General features: G+C 42.7%; 2 protein-coding genes across 5 annotated transcripts in view; one reads left to right on the top strand and one right to left on the bottom strand.

The window, feature by feature from the left end:
• MACROH2A1 (macroH2A.1 histone) overlaps nt 1-21,004 on the top strand; it is a 183,189-nt gene that overhangs the window by 67,501 nt on the left and 94,684 nt on the right. For 2 of the 4 annotated variants that reach the window (XM_082257167.1, XM_082257165.1), the window contains exon 5: nt 4,988-5,095. In XM_082257167.1, the coding sequence (XP_082113293.1) occupies nt 4,988-5,095 (108 nt within the window). Of the gene's footprint in view, nt 1-4,984; nt 5,096-21,004 lie in introns of all 4 variants that reach the window. The other 2 variants (XM_082257166.1, XM_082257164.1) reach the window with 1 other exon arrangement.
• On the bottom strand, nt 1,953-2,516 carry LOC309555264 (small ribosomal subunit protein uS17). The gene has a single exon (XM_082257168.1). It carries the CDS (start codon nt 2,487-2,489, stop codon nt 2,013-2,015), a length of 477 nt encoding a protein of 158 aa, XP_082113294.1. The 5' UTR covers nt 2,490-2,516; the 3' UTR covers nt 1,953-2,012.

The following is a 21,004-nucleotide window of genomic DNA, read 5'->3' as shown; positions in this document are numbered from 1 at the left end:
GAAATGTTCAACGTTATTTAACTGCTAATATTCTGAAGGTAAGCATTTTTATTTCCTTGCACTTATTTTAGGTATAACATCTCTATGTAAAGTGTCTCATAAAGACAAAGCTTTCTCTGTCTAAGCTACCTTGACTGAGGTCACATTAAATGGCCACTTCCTGCATCCTGGACTTGGCTTATTATAAATGTCAGGAGGTTACATGTCTCTCCATTAAAATAAATAGTTACATTGAAATGATACACTATTTAAATGCAATTTAGCTAATATGTGTTTTGAGTATATGCTTGTAATAGGAAATACAACATTGCACAAGAACCTGGTAGGAAGATTATGTAAAAGGTCAAATCAAAAGAGTGAACTGTGAGCGCAACCAAGTGCTTAGTCAGGAGGAGGTTATATTTACTGACATTATTAGCTGTGAACATACAAAAGAAGAGGAAGTAAATCGAAAAACTAACAAGATCTTTGCATGGAGCTGTACAATTCAAACTGACCATTCAATGACAATACAAATCAACTGCACAATGAGACACGGGTTGATTTATTAAAGTCAAATAAGCTGTTCATTTTGCAAGGGTATTTTTTTTTTCTCAGAGCTTAGTGAATGTGGTGAAATTTCACTTCAGAAAGAATATCCAGTTGCATGCAAAGAAAATAAAAAAGTAGCATTTTTACTTGCACATGATTGGATGATGGAATTTAGCAGAGCTTCACCTCATTCACTAAACTCTGGGGAAAATGCCCTTGCAAAGTACAACCTGCCTAGCAAAGTGAACAGTCTATATGCCTTTAGTAAATCAGCCCCACTGAGAACAGAACAGGGAATAAAGGATACTTTTGTTAGAGCCTATTATTTAAGGAACTTTAAGGCTGGCCATACACTATACAATTTTCTTATTCAATTTCCTTTAGATTTACCTTAAACTATTTAGTGCAAGGGCCTGCCTGACTGCATACAAATTGAAAGTGTTTAGGTTTGACCCTATATTACATGGTTTTGGTAAATCTAAAGGAAAGTTGAACAAGAAAATTGTATAGTGTATGGCCAGCCTAAGACTGGTCATAGATGGATGTATATCTCCTCAGTCAAGATGGGAAATTATATATAGTATCTGTCCATCCTTGATTGTATCACCTGAGTGTCAGCATCTGCTATGATCTGATTGTTGTAGCAGCCTACATTGATCCTTTGCTAATCTCAGTAGCAGGGAAATGGATTGGGACTGCTGATGATACCAAAAGGTGTATGTTAATGTGGAACTAAACCCTCCTATTGTTTTCAGCCAAGGAAGCTGCCTTCTTAGCCTCTGGTTTATCTTCAAGTGCCAGAATGCTGCACATGTGATCAGTTATGATACCAACCATTTGTTGGCTTCACTGGTTGACATCACAAGCAAATGGGACAGTTACATTCCTGGTCGGAATACAACTGTTTTTTGAAACTGTTAGGCCCCTTTCACACAGGCGGACCGTTCAGATCCGCCTGTCTGTTTTTTTTGTTGGATCTGAACGGATGCCCCATGCATCTCTATGGGGCATCGAATGTCGGAGACATGTCCGCTGACATCCAATCCGATCCGTCAAATCTGGACAGATGGAAAACCTATTTTCCATCCGTCCAGTGGATCGGATGGGATCGGATGAGAACGGACAGACGGTACGTTCTCATCCGATTCCCCCTTAGAGAACAGCGGAGACCTCACAGCTCTGTCTCCGCACACACAGCACAGAGAAAGAGCTGCCATCCGCCTGCTCAGCATGGATCGGCGGATCGATACCCTGCTGAGAAAAACTTAAGTCTGCCAATGGTCTGAAAGTCTGCCAGGTGTGAAAGGGGCCTTAAATTGATAGGTTTAGTTCTGCTTAAAGGTTTTAGGAGTATTGTTTACAAAAAAGAAAAAAAATAAGCTGTTCACTGGTTGAACATTATGGACTTGTGTCTCTTTTCTTTTTTTTTTTTTTTTGAGGTTTTTACAAATTTTATTTGACCTGAAACATCTGCTTTACAATTAAAACTTCTGGAATTGTTTCTTGGTTCCAGCAGCTTTTGTTACTTTCAGGACATTGAATCGGACAGTTTTGCTGAGAGGACGGCACTCTCCAACGGTGACAATATCCCCAATCGAAACATCCCTGAAGCAGGGGGACAGATGCACAGACATGTTCTTGTGACGTTTTTCAAAACGGTTGTACTTGCGGATGTAGTGCAAGTAGTCCCGGCGGATAACAATGGTGCGCTGCATCTTCATCTTTGTGACCACACCTGAAAGAATGCGACCACGAATAGACACATTCCCAGTGAATGGGCATTTCTTGTCAATGTATGTGCCGTCGATTGCCTCTCTGGGGGTCTTGAAACCCAAACCAACATTTCTGTAGTATCGTGGGAGCTTCTCTTTGCTGGTCTCCCCAAGAAGCACTCGCTTCTTGTTCTGGAAGATAGTTGGCTGCTTCTGATAAGCCCTCTCTGTCTGGATATCCGCCATCTTGGCCTGTCGGGTGAAAAAGAGGACTTGTGTCTCTTTTCAATCTTACTAACTATGCAACTACGATCTGCCAGAAATACACTCAGCTTTTAATTTCCTCTTGTGAATTTATATCAAATCTCTTTTAGTGGACTGAAATTGATTTAGTGTCAGAATCCCACCCAATAACTTCATTGCCACACTATAGGAACTAATGGTTTGGTAATTCAAGATTAATACCTGTTAGGAATCCTTGAAATAACAAGTGTGGACAGAGCAAAGAACGGCTCAGAATATCTGACATGATCAATAACAGATATAATAAAATGTTTTGAATGTTATATTAAAGTGGTTGTTACCCTTAAAAAAAAAAATGGATCCTGTTCCCTTTAGGCATGTTATACAGCACAGTGCTTGTGCTGTGTAATTTGTCCCTTTGTATCCCCTGAAATACCTGGATAATCCTATCTGGGTCTGCCCTCTTTTCTGTAAACTGACCACAGTTTATCATGGCTGCAGAGCCCTGACATCGTGGTCAGTTTTTGGGCCTCCATCATCTGTAGCTCTCCTCTGTTCTCTCATCTGACCACCCGCCACTCTCCTTCCACCCTGCCAGCTAAAGTCAGCTGGGTATTCTCAGCCCTGCCTGATGTATTTGTCGGATCGGGAAAGACAACGACAGGCAGTCAGGTGAGTGCCGAGAGGTGCTCTGAAATTAGGTATAAAGTGGCATTTTTTTTTATAAATAACATGCACTAGGGCACATACTGTAATAGAATACTGGGGCTTATAGGAAGAAGAAAAGTGGCTTTAAAACCACTTTAACCCCTTCAGGCCAACGGAACACAAATATGCTGTCTCGGCTTTAGGGGGTTATACCGGGGTAATGCCTGCAGCTAGAGGCATCACCCCGGGTACCGTTGTTTAGAGCCGACAGTCAGCTTTCTTGTAATGACAACCGATACGGCTAAGCAGCCACTCCGTTGTCATTACAAGGAACAGAGAGAGCACTCCCCCTCCCGCAGCTCGCCCAGGTCTACTGTTCCACCGGGAGACCTGAGCAACCAGCTGGTGCATCCGCCGGCTGACCGAAGACCTGAACAAAGCCGAATTTGGCTTTGATCGGGTCTCCGATGTAAAAACCCGGGAGCAATGTCATGACATCACTTCTGGGTACTGAAGCCTTAAAGGCACCAGATTTGGCGTTTTGAATGCTTTTAAGTGCAGAGGAGGGGTTTGGAGTCTTTTGGACCCCAGATCCCTCCATAAAGAGTACCTGTCACTGCTTATTACATAGAATGTTTGCTTTCCTTGTGACAGCAATAAAAGTGATCAAATTTTTTTTTTTTAAATGGACAGTGTAAAAATAAAAAAAATAAAAATAATTAGGATAAAAAAATTAAAGCACCCCGTCCCTCCGTGCTCCCTCGCAGAAGCAAACGCATATGCAAGTCGTGCCTGCATACGTAAATGGTGTTCAAACCACACATGTGAGGTAGCGCTGCGATCGTTAGAGCGAGTGAAATAATTCTAGCACAAGACTTCCTCTGTAACTCTAAAAAGGTAAGGGTTAAGATTTGTTAAAGTGTCACCTATGGAGATTTTTAAGTATCATAGTTTGTCGCCATTCCACGAGTGTGCGCAATTTTAAAGCAGGACATGTTGGGTATCTATTTTTTCCGCGTAACATCATCTTTCACATTATACCATAAAATTGGGCCAACTTTACTTTTTTGTTTTTTTATTATTTCATGAAATTGCATTTCTTCCAAAAAAATTGCATTTGAAAGGCTGCTTCGCAAATACCGTGTGACATAAAAGATTGCAACAATCTGCATTTTATTCTCTAGGGTCTCTGCTAAAATATATATAGATATATATATATACAGTATATATCATGTTTGGGGGTTCTAAGTAATTTTCCAGCAAAAGATACTGATTTTAACTTGTAACAAATGTCAGAAAAAGGCTTAGGCTCCAAGGGTTTAAGCAGGCCAAAAGGGAGCAAATAAGAGATGTTTATTGTTATGGTTTACATACACTTTAAGTCCCGGTTCACACTAGGGCGACCTGGTCGCCTCACAGGTCGCCGCAGGTCGCCTCCCATAGGGAAGCTGCGGACCCGTTCTAATAGGAGCGACACAAGTCGCTCCGACTTAGAAAAAGGGTCCGGAGCTTCTTTGGGGCGACCAGGAGGCGACCGCCATAGACTTCAATGTTATGAAGTCCGTGGCGGCCGCTCCGAGGTCGCGGCGCGCTGCTCGCACCGCGACCTCGGAGGTCGCGGTGCGAAGTAGCGTCGCCCCTATGTGAACGGGGCCTAAAGGTAGTTATCTTTTGGTTCTTGCTTTGTTGGGTTGTAAATTTGGTAGATTTGGAGATACTACAGGTTTGGTTTCATTTCCTTTGACACGTTCATACATATGGTATGCTATAATGTGCTGTACATGTGATATAATATAAATAACTATTCCATATAACCACATCTTATGTGTTCATTTATTGTATGCACTCAGAAGAAGCAAGGAGAAGTTAGTAAATCTGCAAGTGCAGACAGTACAACAGAAGGGACACCGACCAATGGATTCACAATCCTTTCTACCAAAAGTCTTTTCCTGGGACAGAAGGTATTTCTCACTTTATTAAATGGCTACATTAATGAGGTCTAGAAAATATACAAAAGCAGACAGAGTATATTTAAACAGGTTACAAAAAAACATCCCAGTTTTACTTTATGCATAGTTATCAACTAATCAAATTATGGTAACGAAGGAGCAGAATATTAAAGGTTTATGTACTTAATGTGGTCTGTTTTCAAAGGACATGGTCACTTTCTACCTATAACATATTTGCTATGCATTCTTGATTTTTTTCAGTTATGTGTAATCACTTTTAGTTTCCTCTTTTTATAATTCTGTACTTTATCCTTTTGATCCCACTTGATTTTTTTTTTTTTGATTACCATGTGTAATTTGTAAGCACATGTAGCCCCTGTGTGTATAGAACATATGGCTGTCTTAACTGCTATAATTTGATTGTAGCTGCCACTCATGCACAGTTAAACTTACAACATCCTCAGGAGAGGAGCAATAAATGCTGGAAAGTTTCAGATAACCTAATTAAAAAACAGTTGTAAGCAAGCATGCAGGTAATTTGGAAACATAAAAAGAGACCATATATTTATTTCTTTTATTTGAGGTAAAAAAGGTAACTTACATTTAATATTGTGTAGACACTAAACATAATTCACAAGTTGCTTGCAAAAGATGGTTGAGGATATTCACAAACAAATATGTAAAAGTTTGAACAGCCAATCAAAAAATAATTATTTTTAAATGAAAGTTGATATTGTTAGGAAGGTCTATTTTTAAACACAGCTGACTTTCTCTCTAGTAATCTAGTATGAAGGCTAGCAACTGATCCTTTCAAATGGAAATGTTACTTTTGTTAAAGAAGAATAAATGCTGCAAAAGCCTTTTTGTTATTTAGGCTTAAAAAAGAAATTTGTTTAATCTGCAACCAGCACAGATTATCTAAATCTTTCTTGTATGGAAGAGTTCTGTAAACTCTCAGTGTAGAAAATGACCCCAAGAATGTAATTTTCTGTGATAGGATTGGGTCATTGCTTTACCCAATATTCCATCGTCATGTATAAGCTTATATACAAATAGTGACAGGTAGGATCAAAAGAAAAACCAACTGCACAAAATTGTTTTTGTAATTTTAGATAGAGCAGCAAAAGATTAGAGCCTTTGCCAGTTTTTAATTGTTATCCTGTTATCCTTGCTAGATAAATATATCCCTCTATTTGTCCTGGTGGCTATTGTCACAGAGACAGAAATTGATGTGAACTTCAAAATTATAAAATTGTAAGCAAAACAAGAGATGAGGGGTAATTTTCAAATGAGAACACTTATTCTGGTGACAACTGTCTAAAAGGTAAACTCCTCTCATGTTGTAAAGATTTCCTCTCACTTATCATTGCATCTACAGGACAAGAAGTAAGGGGAAATATCTTCAATAGTGTCCCTGTTTAGGAGATATCCTTTCACTTACTGTGAAGACAGGAAGTGATGTGATATCTCTCCAACTGGAAAATAGGCAAAAACATATTTTTGTTAGAGTGGTAAAAGCTGTTGCCTGTTTCTTCCTCCTCTGGCAATGGCTAGAGCACACATTTCCTGTACAGGTACCACAAAGGCAGAAAGTAAGGGAAATTCCCCCTAGTGAAGTCAAAACTAAGATATAAACTTTACAGACAGTTCAACTTCTTACGTCTGTTGCAATATACAACCCCATTTCCAAAAAAGTTTGGATGCTGTGTAAAATCTACATAAAAACTAAATGCAATGGTTTGCATATCTCCTAAATCCTTATTTCTCTTTCATTCATTGACGGACACAGCTTCATATCTTCTTTGACCGATTGGTTATGCTATTCTCTTTAGGAGTAGAACACTAGGCGAAAAAGGGTTAACAAAGCTTGACTACGCCTATAGGGCAGTCCCAAGGAGTATACTCCCACTTCCTGCTATAGGATCTCAGTTTTTTTCTGCCTAGTCAGGAGTAAGGACCTAGTTCCTTGCTGGGATATATGGCCTGGCATTTTTTTAAAAGTGAACTTTTTTCATTTTTTCTTCTACAGTCAGGTCTGTTCCTGTGAGAACTACAATCAACTGCCGGACTGGGTGATGCACTGGATGTCCTAGATCCTTACAGTCTCCCCAGTCTGGCCAGCGAGCTCGTGCAGACCACAGCGCTGCCTCAGGTCGGCTGCAACATAGCCCCACTGGACGTGGAGTGCAACACTCGCGAGGATGCTCACAACCTGGTCGCGGCCTGAGTCGCAGCATACTTCTGGCCCGCAGCACCCCTATTCCAAGATGGGGAGGTGACCTACACGGAGTGGTGCCCGCCCCCGGTTCCCAAAGGTGTGGTGAGTAGTGCCCCCTTCTCCCTTAGGAAAAGTTGGGATTGACGCGGGTCCCTCCCAGGGTCGGTAGGCCTCTCATATGTCCTTCCTACCCAGACGCAACACCTTCTCTAGCACCCCCCCCCCCCCCCCCGTTCCCTCCTAGGGTTAAGGAGAAATGTCACATTATTATATTGCAAGTTTCTCTATGGGTGTGGGTGAGCTGTGGCTGGAGGGGGGATAAGGCGCGCTTGCCTGTAGGGGGGGTCCCTGTATAGGCCCCCCTTGCTGCTGTCAGTGTTTAGGGGTCCCTGTGTGGCCGGGAATCGCACGCCTCGCTGCACACGCCTCGCTGCATGGCGCCGCCATTTTGCCAGTGACTGTATGCGGAGGAGCGGCGGCCATGTTTTCAGTGGCTCCTATACTTTATACTGGTGACCATTTTCTTGTAGCCTGATGGAGCGGTGCTCAGCAGGGGGCCTTTGGTGTTTGCTCAACCGTTTCCTCTTCCTCTGGATGCTGCAGGCTGTTGGTGCTTTTTCTCCCTCTCTCTCCCCTGCTGAGTCCTAGGGCAGTATACAGCCAGGTCCATAAATATTAGGACATCGACACAATTCTAATCTTTTTGGCTCTACAGTATACACCACCACAATGGATTTGAAATGAAACAAGCAAGATGTGCTTTAACTTTCAGCTTCAATTTGAGGGTATTTACATCCAAATCAGGTGAAAGGTGTAGGAATTACAACAGTTTGCATATGTGCCTCCCACTTTTTAAGGGACCAAAAGTAATGGGACAATTGGCTGCTCAGCTGTTAAATGGCGAGGTGTGTGTTATTCCCTCATGATCCCATTTACAAGGAGCAGATAATAGGTCCAGAGTTCATTTCAAGTGTGCTATTTGCATTTGGAATCTGTTGCTGTCAACTCTCAATATGAGATCCAAAGAGCTGTCACTATCAGTGAGGCAAGCCATCATTAGGCTGAAAAAACAAAACAAACCCATCAGAGAGATAGCAAAAACAGTAGGTGTGGCCAAATCAACTGTTTGGAACATCCTTAATAAGAAAGAACGCAACGGTGAGCTCAGCAACACCAAAAGACCCGGAAGACCACGAAAAACAACTGTGGTGGATGACCGAAGAATACTTTCCCTGGTGAAGAAAACACCCTTAACAAGAGTTGGCGAGATCAAGAACACTCTCCAGGAGGTAGGTGTATGTTTGTCAAAGTCAACAATCAAGAGAAAACTTCACCAGAGTGAATAGAGAGGGTTCACAACAAGGTGTAAACCATTGGTGAGCCTCAAAAACAGGAAGGTCAGATTAGAGTTTGCCAAACAACATCTAAAAAAGCCTTCACATTTCTGGAACAACATCCTATGGACAGATGAGACCAAGATCAACTTGTACCAGAGTGATGGATAGAGAAGAGTAAGGAGAAGGAAAGGAACTGCTCATGATCCAAAGCATACCACCTCATCAGTGAAGAATGGTGGTGGTAGTGTCATGGCGTGGGCATCTATGGCTGCCAATGGAACTGGTTCTCTTGTATTTGTTGATGATGTGACTGCTGACAAAAGTAGCAGGATGAATTCTGAAGTTTTTTCGGGCAATATTATCTGCTCATATTCAGCCAAATGCTTCAGAACTCATTGGATGGACAATGACCTGAAGCATACTGCGAAAGCAACCAAAGAGTTTTTTAAGGGAAAGAAGTGAAATGTTATACAATGGCCAAGTCAATCACCTAACCTGAATCCGATTGAGCATGCATTTCACTTGCTGAAGACAAAACAAAAGGGAAAATTCCCCCAAGAACAAGCAGGAACTGAAGACAGCTGCAGTAGAGGCCTGGCAGAGCATCACCAGGGAGGAAACCCAGCATCTGGTGATGTCTATGCGTTCCAGACTTCAAGCTGTAATTGACTGCAAAGGATTTGCAACCGAGTATTTAAAAGTGAAAGTTTTATTTATGATTGTTAATCTGTCCCATTACTTTTGGTCCCTTAAAAAGTGTGAGGCACATCTACAAACTGTTGTATTTCCTACACCGTTCACCTGATTTGGATGTAAATACCCTCACATTAAAGCTGAAAGTCTGCAGTTAAAGCACATCTTGTTTGTTTCATTTCAAATCCATTGTGGTGGTGTAAAGAGCCAAAAAGATTAGAATTGTGTCGATGTCCCAATATTTATGGACCTGACTGTATCTCCCCATTTTCTGATATTTTAGTGCATCGGCGGGAGGTGTTTCCCAGCGTGCCTTATAAATCTACATTAACTTTGCTGACGGTCCCCAGGGTATCATGAAGCATTCTAGAACACGTGTCACCACAGGACCCGCTCTCAAAAGCTGCGGGACCCAGTCTGCCATGGTGGCCATGACGGCGGTCCTGCAGTCATTGGTATCAAAAGTGGACATGGTTTTTTAAAAGAGACCTAGTAAAAAGCGCCCTCCACCTTCACCTGTTTCCTCCGCTGCCTCCGATTCTGAGGCTGATTTGGCAATCGTGGACGCGAGTCACCCCACGGGGTCCAAGTGCTTTGGAAGCAAAGATGATTTCTCTTCCACTACATCTGCACAAGTAAAGGCACTGATTGTATCAGTGCGGGGAACTTTAAAAATGGAGGACACTGATGCTGTGTCAGCTGCAGACCATCCAAGGTGACTAAGGTGTTCCCCTTTCCTGCCTATTTTGACGGGATTGTCGCTAGTCAGTGGGGGTCCCCAAAATTCATGGTTGGGTTACCTAAGAGTTTCGCTAGGAGGTATCTTTTTGAGGAGTCCCTCTTAAAGAAACTGACAGTGCCACCGGTGGTGGACACTCAGGTTTCTAGGTTAAATACTGTAAGGTCGCGTTACTACCAGTGGAGAATGATCCATCCTTTAAAGATCCTGCAGATAGGAGGGCTGAATCTCTGGTCTGCCCTCTTTTTACTGTTGCAGGTTCAATCTTGAGGCCGGTGTTTGCCATAACCATGGTCTCCCAGACCTTGGTCAGCATCCTCATGAACTGGCGAAGACCAGTTGATACAGGGGTTACAGTATATTTGTGATGCCTTCCTGAATGCGGCCCCTTTAGCCTGCTGGGTGTCTATGACCGCGGTGACTCCGCATGATCTTGTTGAAATGCTGGTCTGTGGACCAGGCCTCCAAAAATGAGCTGACGGATCTCCCCATTGTGGGGGACCACTTGTTCGGAGCTTCCATGGAAGAGATCATAAAAAGTCTCACGGGTGGCAAGAACACCCTGCTTCCGCAGGTTACAAAAACCAGAGTCTCGCCTCAAACTTGGTTCTGTCTTTTTTCGGCCCGCAAGCGGTCCTTTCGTCCTGCAGGATCACAGGACAAGGGTTCTAAATCCTCCCTCGCGGACAAGCCCTTCTCTGCTTAAAGGGACACCCTCACCCGTACTTGGGGTGGGGGATGTCTGCTTCTTTTCTGACCTGTGGACCTCTTTCGTTCAAGACAAATAGGTCCACGAGTTGATATGGTCCAGTTACAAGATCAAGTTTCGGTCCCTTCCCCGGCAAGGTTTTTCCCTTCCAACCGGCGCCTGACCCTGGATCAGCTTCAGTGCCTTCTCGGGATGGTTCAGTATCTACTGTTACAAGGAGCCATTGTACCAGTTCCAGAGTTGGAATGTTTTCAGGGGGTTATTCAAACCTATTTATGGTTCCTAGGAAGGAGAGCAAGGTTAGTCCAATCTTGGACCTCAAGGCCCTGAACCACTTTATGCGGGTTCTGAAATTCTGAATGGAGTCTATTCACATGGTAGTTGCTTCCCTTCATCATGGGGATTTTCTGTCCTCTATCAATATCAAGGATGCTTACCTTCGTATACCAATTTATGTCGGGCATCAGCATTTTCTTCGCTTTACCATAGGCGAGGAGCACTATCAATTTGTGGCGTTACCTTTTGGTCTTGCCTTATATCCTCAGGTGTTCAAAAAAGTGTTGGCCCCGTTGTTAGCCTTATTTAGGCAGCGGGGGATCTCAGTGCTGGGGTACTTGGACAATCTTCTTCTGAGAGCAGAGTATTTGTCTGTTCTAAAGGATGATCTGGACATCACTGTACAAACTCTGCAGGAGTTCAGCTGTACTCTGAATTTTCGAAAGTCAGCTTTGACCCCGTCCAACAAGCTGGACTACCTTGGTCTGACTCTGGATTCAGCCTCAGCCTGGGTGTTTCTTCCAGAAACAAAACTGTTGAAATTGCAGCATGCGATTTGGCTGCTGTTATCCAATCACCAGTCGTCTCTCAGGATTTGCATGCAGGTGCAGGACCTGATGGTCTCCACCTTCGAGATGTAATCTCCACCATTTGCTCAGTTCCATACCAGATCTCTGCAAAAAGAGATTCTAGCCAAATGGTACAAGAATCTATGGTCCCTAGACAATCTGATCCTGTTGTCCCGGATTACGAGGGCATCCCTAATATTGTGGCTTTGTTTTCCCTGGCTTTGGCAGGGAAAATCTGTTCTTCCACTGTACTGGACAGTGGTTTCCATGGACGCCAGCCTGTCCGGGTGGGGAGGTGTCTTGGGCACGGAATCAGGCCAGAGGTTCTGGTCTCAGAAGGAGTCCAGTCTGCCGATTAACATCCTTGAAATTCGGACGATCAAGCTTTTCCTGTCCCAGTGGACAGATCTTCTACAGGGGTGTCCCGTAAGGATTAAATCAAACAACGCCACTGCTGTGGCATATGTCAATCACCAAGGGGGCACCAAAAGTGCCCTATCCGCCAAAGACGTGGCCGGCATTCTAAGGTGGGCAGAAGCTTTGTTCCAGCCCTCTCTGCTGTGCACATTCCAGGGGTGGAAAATTGGCAGGCGGACTACCTCAGTCGACAGGCACTGAGTCCTTGCGAATGGTCCCTTCACCTGGAAGTGTTTCAATAACTGTGTATCCGGTGGGGGACCCCCAATGTGGACCTGTTAGCCTCCTACGTCAACCTGAAGATTCCGAGGTTTGCTGCAAGGTCTCAAGACCCTCTGGCAGATGCCGCAGACGGCCTGGTGGCCCCTTGGGGCTAGTATAGTCTAATTGATGCCTTTCCTTGACTACAGCTTCTGCTGAGACTTCTGCGCAGAATCGAGTCAGAAGGGATTTCAGTAATTTTGGTGGCCCCAGACTGGCCTCTTCGGGCCTGGTAAGACTAGTATCTGATGCCCCGTGGCAGCTTCCTCTCAGAGAAGATCTTTTGTCTCAAGGACCGATCTTCCATCCTGCTTTACAGTCGCTGGCTTTAAAGGCATGGCTATTGAAAGCCAGGTATTGAAGGATAGGGGGGTTGTCGGATTCTGTGATTCCTACTCTGTTAAAAGCTAGGAAATCTACTTCTCGTGAGATTTACCATCGTGTTTGGGCGGCATACATTACTTGGTGTGAGTCTTGGGGGGGTTCCCCCGTTCCTTTTTGGCATCACGTCTGCTGGAGTTTCTACAAAGAGGTGTAGATCAGTGCTTGGACCTGGGCACCATTAAGGGCCAGATTTCAGCCTTGGCAATTTTCTTCCAAAGGCTGTTGGCCACAAATTCCTTGGTTCACACCTTCTTGCAGGGAGTTCGCCACTTGGCTCCTCCGATATGGTTCCCCCGTGGGATCTTAATCTGGTACTGTCGGTTCTTCAAAAGCCGCCCTTTGAAAATATTTGTGAAATTCCTCTGCTTACCTTGTCACAGTTAGTGACTTTCTTGGTAGCTAATACTTCTGCACACAGGGTCTGTGAGCTGGCTGCGTTGTCCTGTCGGTCGCCTTACCTGGTGATTCATAGGGACAAAGTGGTGCTACGTCCCTGTCAGTCATTCCTTTCTAAGGTCGTTTCGGGGTTCCACATAAATGAAGACATTTTGTTGCCTATGTTGTGTCCTAAGCCAAAACATCCAAAAGAAATTGCTTTGCATTTCTTGGATGTGGTCCAGGCCATCAGGGTGTACTTGACGGCGGGTCAATTCGCAAATCAGATTCTTTGTTTGTCCTTAACGGATGTTATTAGGTGTTAGGTGAGCTCCAGTTGTTCCTGGTTGAGCTCCTGGTTTACCTGGTTGACTAAGTTTAGCCCTTTTTGGGAAATATGTTTATTGCTGTGTTTTCTCCCACCCCTCATGCTGATACTGCTTTGTGACGTCCCATTAGTCAAAGAAGATATTTTGGCGTGTCCGTCATTAAACGAAAGAGAAAACTGGATTTTTGTCTTACCGTAAAATCCTTCTGATGTTTATTGACGAACACAGCACCCACCCCTCTGTGGAGTTGGGTTATGTATTCTTCTGACACTGCTTGGTAAAAAACTGAGATCCTAGAGCAGGAAGTGGGAGGATACCCCCTGAGACTGCCCTTTAGGCGTAGTCAAGCTTTGTTAACCCTTTTCCGCTTAGTGTCCTACTCTTAAGGAGAGCAGCATAACCCATCGGTCAAAGAAGATATGAAGCTGTGTCAGTCAATGGACATCAGAGAAAAGCATTTTACGGTAAGACAAAAATCTATTTTTTTTGTTCACAATAGATAATAGAAAATGTATCCAATGTTGAACTGAGGAAAAGTACCATTTTAAGAAAAAAATAAAGACATTTTAAAATTGAAGGTAGCAACACGTCTCAAAAGAGTTGGGACAGGGCAGCAAAATAAGTGGTACTTACAAGAAAGAGCTGGAAAAACACTTTTCAACTAATGATATTAAAGGGTAACAGTAGCATGACCGGGTATAAAAAAAGAGATTCAGAGTGTCACCGAAGTAAAGATGGGCAGATGTTTCCCAATTGTTAAAAGCTGCATCTAAAAATTGTCAAACTATTTCAGAATAATGTTCCTTAATGTAAAGTTGCAAAGACTTTAAATATAATATCCTCTACAGTACATTGTGTCATCAAAAGATCCAGAAAATCTGGAGAAATCTCTGTGCGCAAGGGGCAAGGCCAAAAACAATATTAGATACCCATGTTCTTCAGGAAATCTATGTGCGCAAGGGGCAAGGCCAAAAACAATATTAGATACCCGTGTTCTTCAGGCCCTCCGACAGTTCTGCATTAAAAACATGCATGATTATGTGATAGACATCACTGCATGAGCTCAGGAATACATCCAAAAATCACTGTTTGTGAATACAGTTCTCCATGGCATCCAAAAATGAAAAGTAAAGCTCTATCATTTAGAGAATAAGCCATGTGTAAACATGATCTAGAAACGTTGCTTCTTCTCTGGGCCAAAGCTCAATTAACATTGCCTGTTGCAAAGTTGAAAACTGTTTTGTGTTCAGAGGAATCTAAATCTGACATTTGTCTTTTTGACAAACATGAGTGCCATGCCCTCTGGACTAAAGAAACCAACCTTCCAACTTATCAGCTCTCAGTTCAAAAGCCTCTATCTCTGATGGTTTGGGGTGCATTAGTGTGTATGGAATGGGCAGCTTGCACATCTACAGCATCAATGGTGAAAAATGTCCAGGATTTTGGGAAGGCCTTGCATACTTCAGCAGGACAATGCTAAACTGCATACTGCATCTATGACAACACATGGCTTTGTAGTAGAAGAGTCCAGGTACTTGACTGGCCTACCTGCAAACCAGACCTCTCACCAATTAAAAATATTTGACGCATCTTGAAACAAATACTACAACAATGATGACCCAGGACTTTTGAGTTTAAGTTAGAATCCTATATCAGGGAAGAATTATTATTATTATAATACAGGATTTATATAGCGCAGACAGTTTACGTAGCGCTTTACAAATTGAGGGTAGACAGTACAACTACAATACACTTAAATCCAGTAGCAATTATAGGGCCCTGCTCGTAAGAGCTTACAATCTAAGAGGGAGGGTCAAGAGATACATGAGGTAATAATTGTGGGGGGATGTGCTGATGGAGAAAAAAAAACAGTTTTCAGGTGGGGGCCTGATAGGCTTCTCTGAAGAGATGTGTTTTCAGGGATCGTCTAAAAGTGGACAAAGTAGGGGATAGTCGGACAGATTGGCGTAGAGCTCTCAAGAGGAGGGGAGAGGCTCGGGAGAAAGCCTGGAGGTGAGCAAGGGAAGAGGTGACAAGGGAGCTAGAGAGCAGGAGGTCCTAGGAGAACGAAGAGAACGATTTGTTTGGTATTTATGGTTAGTATCTTGAATTTAATTTTTAGGTTGGGTGGCAGCCAATGAAGGGGTAACAGACACAGAGTGGTTTGTAAGGTGGATGAGCCTGGCAGCAGCGTTAATGATGGACTGAAGAGGGGATAGCCTATTTAAAGGTAAGCCAATGAGGAGGAAGTTGCAGTAATCGAGACAAGAGATGACCATGGAGTAAATTAGAAGCTTTGTGGTGTCATTGGTTAGGAAGGGGTGTATCTTGGAGATGTTGCGGAGTTTGAGGCAGCAAGCTTTGGACAGCGACTGGATGTGGGGCCGAAAGGATAGTTCAGAGTCCAGGATTACACCTAGGACCTTGGCATGGCATGGGGGGGGCGGGTTGATAGTTGAGCCGTTGATTTTGACAGAGAAATCAGGGGAAGAAGAACGTGGTGGAAATATATTGAGTTTGGTTTCTGGATAGGTTGAGTTTGAGGAAGTAATGTGACATCCAGGCTGATTGTCTGTTAGTAAGTTGGTGATGCGTGAGGAGACGCGTATAGATAGATTTGGGTGTCGTCAGCGTAGAGATGATATTAAAAGACATAGGAGGCAATCCTCCCTCCAAGAATGGGACAACATTCCTCTCCCAGACCTCCAGCAACTGGTCTCCTCAGTTCCCAGACATTTACAGAGTGTTGTTAGAAGAAGAGGGGATGCTACACTGTGGTAAACATGCCACTGTTGCAACTTTTTTGAGAGGTGTTGCTGCCATGAATTTCAATATCACCTTTTTTTCTTTTTTTCCTTAAAATGGTACATTTTTCTCAATGTGGATTTTTTAATTTAGACATAAAAACGACATGTACATACAATATACAGGCAGATGTGGGCCTATTCTTTCTACACTTGCATATATTTGCATAAACTAAGTACGGTGAGCAAGGCCTACATATTCCAAAGTTCTGAGAAGCACAGTTACTAAAAATACTGTATATCCCCAAGATGATTGCAGAAGCAAAGAGGGTACCTTGGAACCAAAGCAGGCTGTGGGCTAATACCACTCTATAATAGTAGTATAGAATTATATAAATAAGTTTCACCTTGTTAGATATACAGTGGGGAAATAATTATTTCATCCCCTGCAGATTTTGTAAGTTTGCCCACTTACAAAGAAATCAAGGGTTTATAATTTTTTATCATAGGTGTATTTTAACCACTTGCCAACTGCCCGCCACAGATATACTGCGGCAGGGCAGCTCGGCTGCGCATAATCACGTACATATACGTGATTATGTGCACGCGCCGCGCACCACCGGAGCCGCACTTCCGCCATGATTAGACACAGCGGGAGGCACCGTTTTCATGTCAAACTAAGTCATGTTTTGCTTGGGGATCAAATACTTATGGGATTTTTGGTTGGTATTCTGTCTATCATTTTATATACACCTATGATAAAAATTATAGACCTTTAATTTCTTTCTAAGTTGGCAAACTTACAAAATCTGCAGTGGATCAAATAGTTATTTTCCCCACTGTATGTGTGTGTGTGTATATATATATATATATATATATATATATATATATATATATATATATATATATATATATATATATATATATATATATATATATATATATATATATATATATACAGTGGGTACGGAAAGTATTCAGACCCCCTTAAATTTTTCACTCTTTGTTATAATGCAGCCATTTGCTAAAATCATTTAAGTTCATTCTTCTTCTTCCTCATGAATGTACACATAGCACCCCATACTGACAGAAAAACACAGAATTGTTGACATTGTTGCAGATTTATTAAAAAAGAAAAACTGAAATATCACATGGTCCTAAGTATTCAGACCCTTTGCTCAGTATTTAGTAGAAGCCCCCTTTTGATCTAATACAGCCAGCAGTCTTTTTGGGAAAGATGCAACAAGTCTTTCACATCTGGATTTGGGGATCCTCTGCCATTCTTCCTTGCAGATCCTCTCCGGTTCTGTCAGGTTGGATGGTAAACATTGGTGGACCGCCAATTTTTTAGGTCTCTCCAGAGATGCTCAATTGGGTTTAAGTCAGGGCTCTGGCTGGGCCATTCAAGAACAGTCACGGAGTTGTTGTGAAGCCACTCCTTCGTTATTTTAGCTGTGTGCTTAGGGTCATTGTCTTGTTGGAAGGTAAACCTTCGGCCCAGTCTGAGGTCCAGAGCACTCTGGAGAAGGTTTTTGTCCAGGATATCCCTGTACTTGGCCGCATTCATCTTTCCCTCGATTGCAACCAGTCGTCCTGTCCCTGCAGCTGAAAAACACCCCACATCATGATGCTGCCACCACCATGCTTCACTGTTGGGACTGTATTGGACAGGTGATGAGCAGTGCCTGGTTTTCTCCACACATACCGCTTAGAATTAAGGCCAAAAAGTTCTATTTTGGTCTCATCAGACCAGAGAATCTTATTTCTCACCATCTTGGAGTCCTTCGGGTGTTTTTCTGCAAACTCCATGCGGGCTTTCATGTGTCTTACACTGAGGAGAGGCTTCCGTCGGGCCACTCTGCCATAAAGCCCCGACTGGTGGAGGGCTGCAGTGATGGTTGACTTTCTACAACTTTCTCCCATCTCCTGACTGCATCTCTGGAGCTCAGCCACAGTGATCTTTGGGTTCTTCTTTACCTCTCACCAAGGCTCTTCTCCCCCGATAGCTCAGTTTGGCCGGACGGCCAGCTCTAGGAAGGGTTCTGGTCGTCCCAAACGTCTTCCATTTGAGGATTATGGAGGCCACTGTGCTCTTAGGAACCTTAAGTGCAGCAGAAATCTTTTTGTAACCTTGGCCAGATCTGTGCCTTGCCACAATTTTGTCTCTGAGCTCTTCAGGCAGTTCCTTTGACCTCATGATTCTCATTTGCTCTGACATGCATTGTGATCTGGAAGGTCTTATATAGACAGGTGTGTGGCTTTCCTAATCAAGTCCAATCAGTATAATCAAACACAGCTGGACTCAAATGAAGGTGTAGAACCATCTCAAGGATGATCAGAAGAAATGGAAAGCACCTGAGTTAAATATATGAGTGTCACAGCAAAGGGTCTGAATACTTAGGACCATGTGATATTTCAGTTTTTCTTTTTTAATAAATCTGCAACAATGTCAACAATTCTGTGTTTTTCTGTCAGTATGGGGTGCTATGTGTACATTCATGAGGAAGAAGAATGAACTTAAATGATTTTAGCAAATGGCTGCAATATAACAAAGAGTGAAACATTTAAGGGGGTCTGAATACTTTCCGTACCCACTGTATATATATATATATATATATATATATATATATATATATATATATATATATATATATATATATATATATATATATATATATATATTTAAAGTGTATCTCACAAAAATGAGTACACCCCTCACATTTTTGTAAATATTTTATTATATCTTTTCATGTGACAACAATGAAGAAATTACACTTTGCTACAATGTAAAATAGTGAGTGTCCAGCTTGTATAACAGTGAAAATTTGCTGTCCCCTCAAAATAACTCAGCACGCAGCCATTAATGTCTAAACCGCTGGCAACAAAAGTGAGTACACCCCAATTAGCCATTTTCCCTCCCCGGTGTCATGTAACTCATTAGTGTTACAAGGTCTCAGGTGTGAATGGGGAGCAGGTGTGTTGAATTTGGTGTTATCGCTCTCACCCTCTCATACTGGTCACTGGAAGTTCAACATGGCACCTCATAGCAAAGAACTCTGAGGATCTGAAAAAAAGAATTATTGCTCTACATAAAGATGGCCTGGGCTATAAGAAGAATGCCAAGATCCTGAAACTGAGTTGCAGGACAGTGGCCAAGACCATACAGCGGTTTAACAGCACAGTTTCTGTTCAGAACAGGCCTCACCATGGTCGACCAAAGAAGTTAAGTGCACGTGCTCAGCGTCATATCCAGAGGTTGTCTTTGGGAAATAGATGTATGAGTGCTGCCAGCATTACTGCATAGGTTGAAGGGGTGGGGGGACAGCCTGTCAGTGCTCAAACCATTCGCCGCACACTACATCAACTTGGTCTGCATGGCTGTCGTCCCAGAAGTAAGCCTCTTCTAAAGATGATGCACAAGAAAGCCCACAAACAGTTTGCTGAAGACAAGCAGACTAAGGACATGGATTACTGGAACCATGTCCTTTGGTCTGATGAGACCAAGATAAACTTATTTGGTTCAGATGGTGTCAAGCGTGTGTGGCGGCAACCAGGTGAGGAGTACAAAGACAAGTGTGTCTTGCCTACAGTCAAGTATGGTGGTGGGAGTGTCATTATCTGTGGCTGCATTAGTGCTGTCGGCACTGGTGAGCTATAGTTCATTAAGGGAACCATGAATGCATGTTTCTGTGACATACTGAAGCAGAGCATGATCCCCTCCCTTCGGGGAGTGGGGTGCAGGGCAGCATTCCAACATGATAACAACCTCAAACACACCTGCAAGATGAACACTGCCTTGCTAAAGAAGCTGAGAGTAAAGCTGATGGACTGGCCAAGCATGTCTCCAGACCTAAACCCTATTGAGCATCTGTGGGGCATCCTCAAACGGAAGGCGGAGGACTGCAAGGTCTCTAACATCCACCAGCTCCATGATGTCGTCATGGAGGAGTGGAAGAGGACTTTAATGGCAACTTGTGAAGCCCTGGAGAACTCCATGCCCAAGAGGGTTAAGGCAGTGCTGGAAAATAAAGGTGGCAACACAGAATATTGACACTTTGGGCCCAATTTGGACTTCCTTTACACCAATATGACAGGAATGTACTGACACATTTTGGTACTGCAATGAAACTAGAAAAATTAAAAATGATCCATTTTGCTTCACTTATCAACCATTACGTGTGTATTGGGGGTTAGCAATTTGCATCTGACCTAAATTGTGGCAGTATGTTTCATTACTACTTTTTCTCAAAGCCTCAACGATGGCATGCAAGCCACTGTCTTAATATGTTATGCATAAAGACATTATCTCTAGCCAGGACGTCTTAAATCTATTCATGTACATCTCCTTACACATTGTGCAATACGTATTCTCTTCTCTTAGGAATTAGGTACAATTATTTTTATTTTACCCCCCCCATAGAGTAAGAGTGTCCATATTTTATTTGCAGGAGAAACATGTATAAGTATTCTTTACCTATTTTTACTTACGCAGTTTGTATTTACTGTATGATTCTGTTACATCCACTATTCTCTGCTCCTAGATCCCTGATCTTCATACCTTGTAATGTGAAAATTGACAATGAGATAAGTTTTTGCACTGTAAGATGTTCTCTCGAATGTGTGCTGGCAAATATATATCTTCCTCCTCCTTTTACTAGTGAGATACTGCGTGCATTACAGCTTTACCTTCTAAGGTGGTCTGACTTGCCTCTACTTATCTATGGAGACTTTAATCAATAATTATCTAAACTTTGCCCTTGATAATAAGTCAGGTTCCCCCACAAAGTCGAGTGAATACCCCTTTGAGTTTACTTATCTATATAACAAATAGTTCATAAGTGTTATGCATGTATTAACAGTACAAAATAAA

This window comes from Pelophylax lessonae, assembly GCF_965119305.1.
Source record: "Pelophylax lessonae genome assembly, chromosome: 4".
NCBI lineage: Eukaryota > Metazoa > Chordata > Amphibia > Anura > Ranidae > Pelophylax > Pelophylax lessonae.
The sequence above is the reverse complement of the archived record's forward strand: the minus strand, read 5'-3'. Positions and strand labels throughout refer to the sequence as shown.